We start from the raw sequence: 2,037 nt of genomic DNA on the forward strand, positions 1-2,037 counted from the left end.
GAACAACCCTATATTTATAGTACGGCTCTATCTGATCTATGGGTTTAAACTTTTTGGGTAACAGCGAGTGTATCTGTTTAGCAACATTATTATGCCTGTAGATGTATTGTCGACTGGCTAAATATGAGCAACCCCCAGTGATGTGGTCAATTGTTTCGCGAGATGTGCTGCATGCTCGGCATGTGTCCGATGAAATTGTAGGATTTTTAATATGTTTTCCATATTTTTTTGTTTTTATTATTTTGTCCTGAATCCCTATTATGAATCCCTCAGTTTCTGAGAATATATTTTGCTCTTTTTAACCACATATTAGAAGCTTCTTTATCTATATGTTCCTGCTGTTGTTAGTTCAGGTATTTGATTTCCACATTTCAGTTTTGAATTTTTCTTTTATAATTTTATCTTTTTAAAATTAATTAAAATCTGTATCATTAAGGTACAGTGATTTACCAGAGATTGAGCAGATTGAATAATGTGTTATATATTGTTATTATTATTACTTACAAAGAACTGAACTTCTATTGCTTCTAACTTCATTGTATTGTATTTTATTTTAACGCTAAATAAATGGCTTTGAAAATGACCAATTAATGTTTTCGTTTCAATGCATAACACATAGCTTATCAAACGTTAATAAAATAAAAATGGTTTGACTAATTTAAACATAATTTATAAAGGTTAGCGACCCATATAAGAATTCCATAAAAACAGGTTGCACATCTTCGTATTTCTTTTGTTTTATTTTTAACGTCTCATAAGAATGAGTCTTAAAATTCGTTTAGCAGTTGCATAGAGACGGAGTTTAGATTATATGCATGCGCGTGTTGTTACATGAAGTCGTGAAGTTTTTGTAATCGTGCAGTTTACAATCGGAAATTTTTAACTACCTTACAAGATCAAGATGAGTTTAATTGTAGCAATTACAGGTTTGTATATAGTTACATTATATATACTTTACAGTATGCTCCTTTTACAAGGTGTGTTTTTTTTAAATATTGAATGAAATAGCATAAATTTAAAAAATTACAAATTATTTTATCAACATGCAGCATATAACATATTTTATTACGCATATTCTTCACGAGGCATCAATACTTACTGTCTTATATGTGAATTTTGTAATGTATATTCAAGTCCTCTTTTATTTATATTTAAAATACCTAAATTATTGCTATTAAAATAATGAAATGACCCTCGTCTGTGACATGATTACAGTAGAGCAAAGTGGAGTCTAATTTGTTTTTTCTATACTTTAACAGTCGTTTAAATAAATATTAGAATAAATTAACAATATAATTTACGATAAAAAATGGCTTGTAATCCTTTACAACAAGAATGATTCTATAAATCACCCCTAAACTACAAAAAATGAGTTTTCACAATATCACCCACAGAAAAGGGTAAAACGGGGGTTGAAAGTTTATGTACTAGGTACATATAAAATTATAAAAAAATGTGTAGGGTCTAATAGAAGGGTAACGTCTAGTAAGTGTGGAAGGCGATACAATACTTTCGATGACATAAAATATTTTAAAAATACTCATTCTATACACCAGTTTTTTTGTTATACATAGTGTTTGAGTAGTATATAATACTCATGTATACACTTTTCAATGAAGAAATAGCTGCATAAATATTACGGAAATTACCACCTTGTTTAAATTATTTTTCACTGTATAATCGTCGAGAAAGAATAATTGTCTGTTTTAAATAATAATTATTAGATTGAATTTCAGTACGGTGCGCAGTTATGAAGTGATAATATTATGTAATTTTATATGATCGGTTTTTTGTCCTTTGATTGACATAAATATACGAGGGTGGATTGATAAGTTTCCGGCCTGACCAAGAAAAACAAGGTTTTTAAAAATTTTTTTTTTTTATTTCTCAACATAATCTCCTCCAAGGCTGATACATTTCTCATAGCGGTGTTCCAGTCTATTAATGCCATCTCTATAGACTGATTCGTCAAGCTCCTCAAAATAACCATTTACAGCTTCGATTACTTCTTCATTGTCCGCAAATCTCTTACCGCCA

At 29.4% G+C, this 2,037-nt stretch overlaps 1 protein-coding gene across 2 annotated transcripts in view; it reads left to right on the top strand.

The window, feature by feature from the left end:
• LOC108733630 (major royal jelly protein 1) overlaps nucleotides 1-2,037 on the top strand; it is an 88,275-nt gene that overhangs the window by 14,293 nt on the left and 71,945 nt on the right. Inside the window, exon 1 of one of the 2 annotated variants that reach the window (XM_018464874.1) lies at nucleotides 811-926. The exons of the other annotated variant lie outside the window; for it this stretch is intronic. Within the exon in view, the coding sequence (XP_018320376.1) occupies nucleotides 902-926 (25 nt within the window). The 5' untranslated portion in view covers nucleotides 811-901. Of the gene's footprint in view, nucleotides 1-810; nucleotides 927-2,037 lie in introns of those variants that run through there. 2 annotated transcript variants of the gene reach the window in all.

The sequence above is a fragment of the Agrilus planipennis genome, unplaced genomic scaffold (assembly GCF_000699045.2).
Source record: "Agrilus planipennis isolate EAB-ADULT unplaced genomic scaffold, Apla_2.0 scaffold67, whole genome shotgun sequence".
NCBI classification, from domain to species: domain Eukaryota; kingdom Metazoa; phylum Arthropoda; class Insecta; order Coleoptera; family Buprestidae; genus Agrilus; species Agrilus planipennis.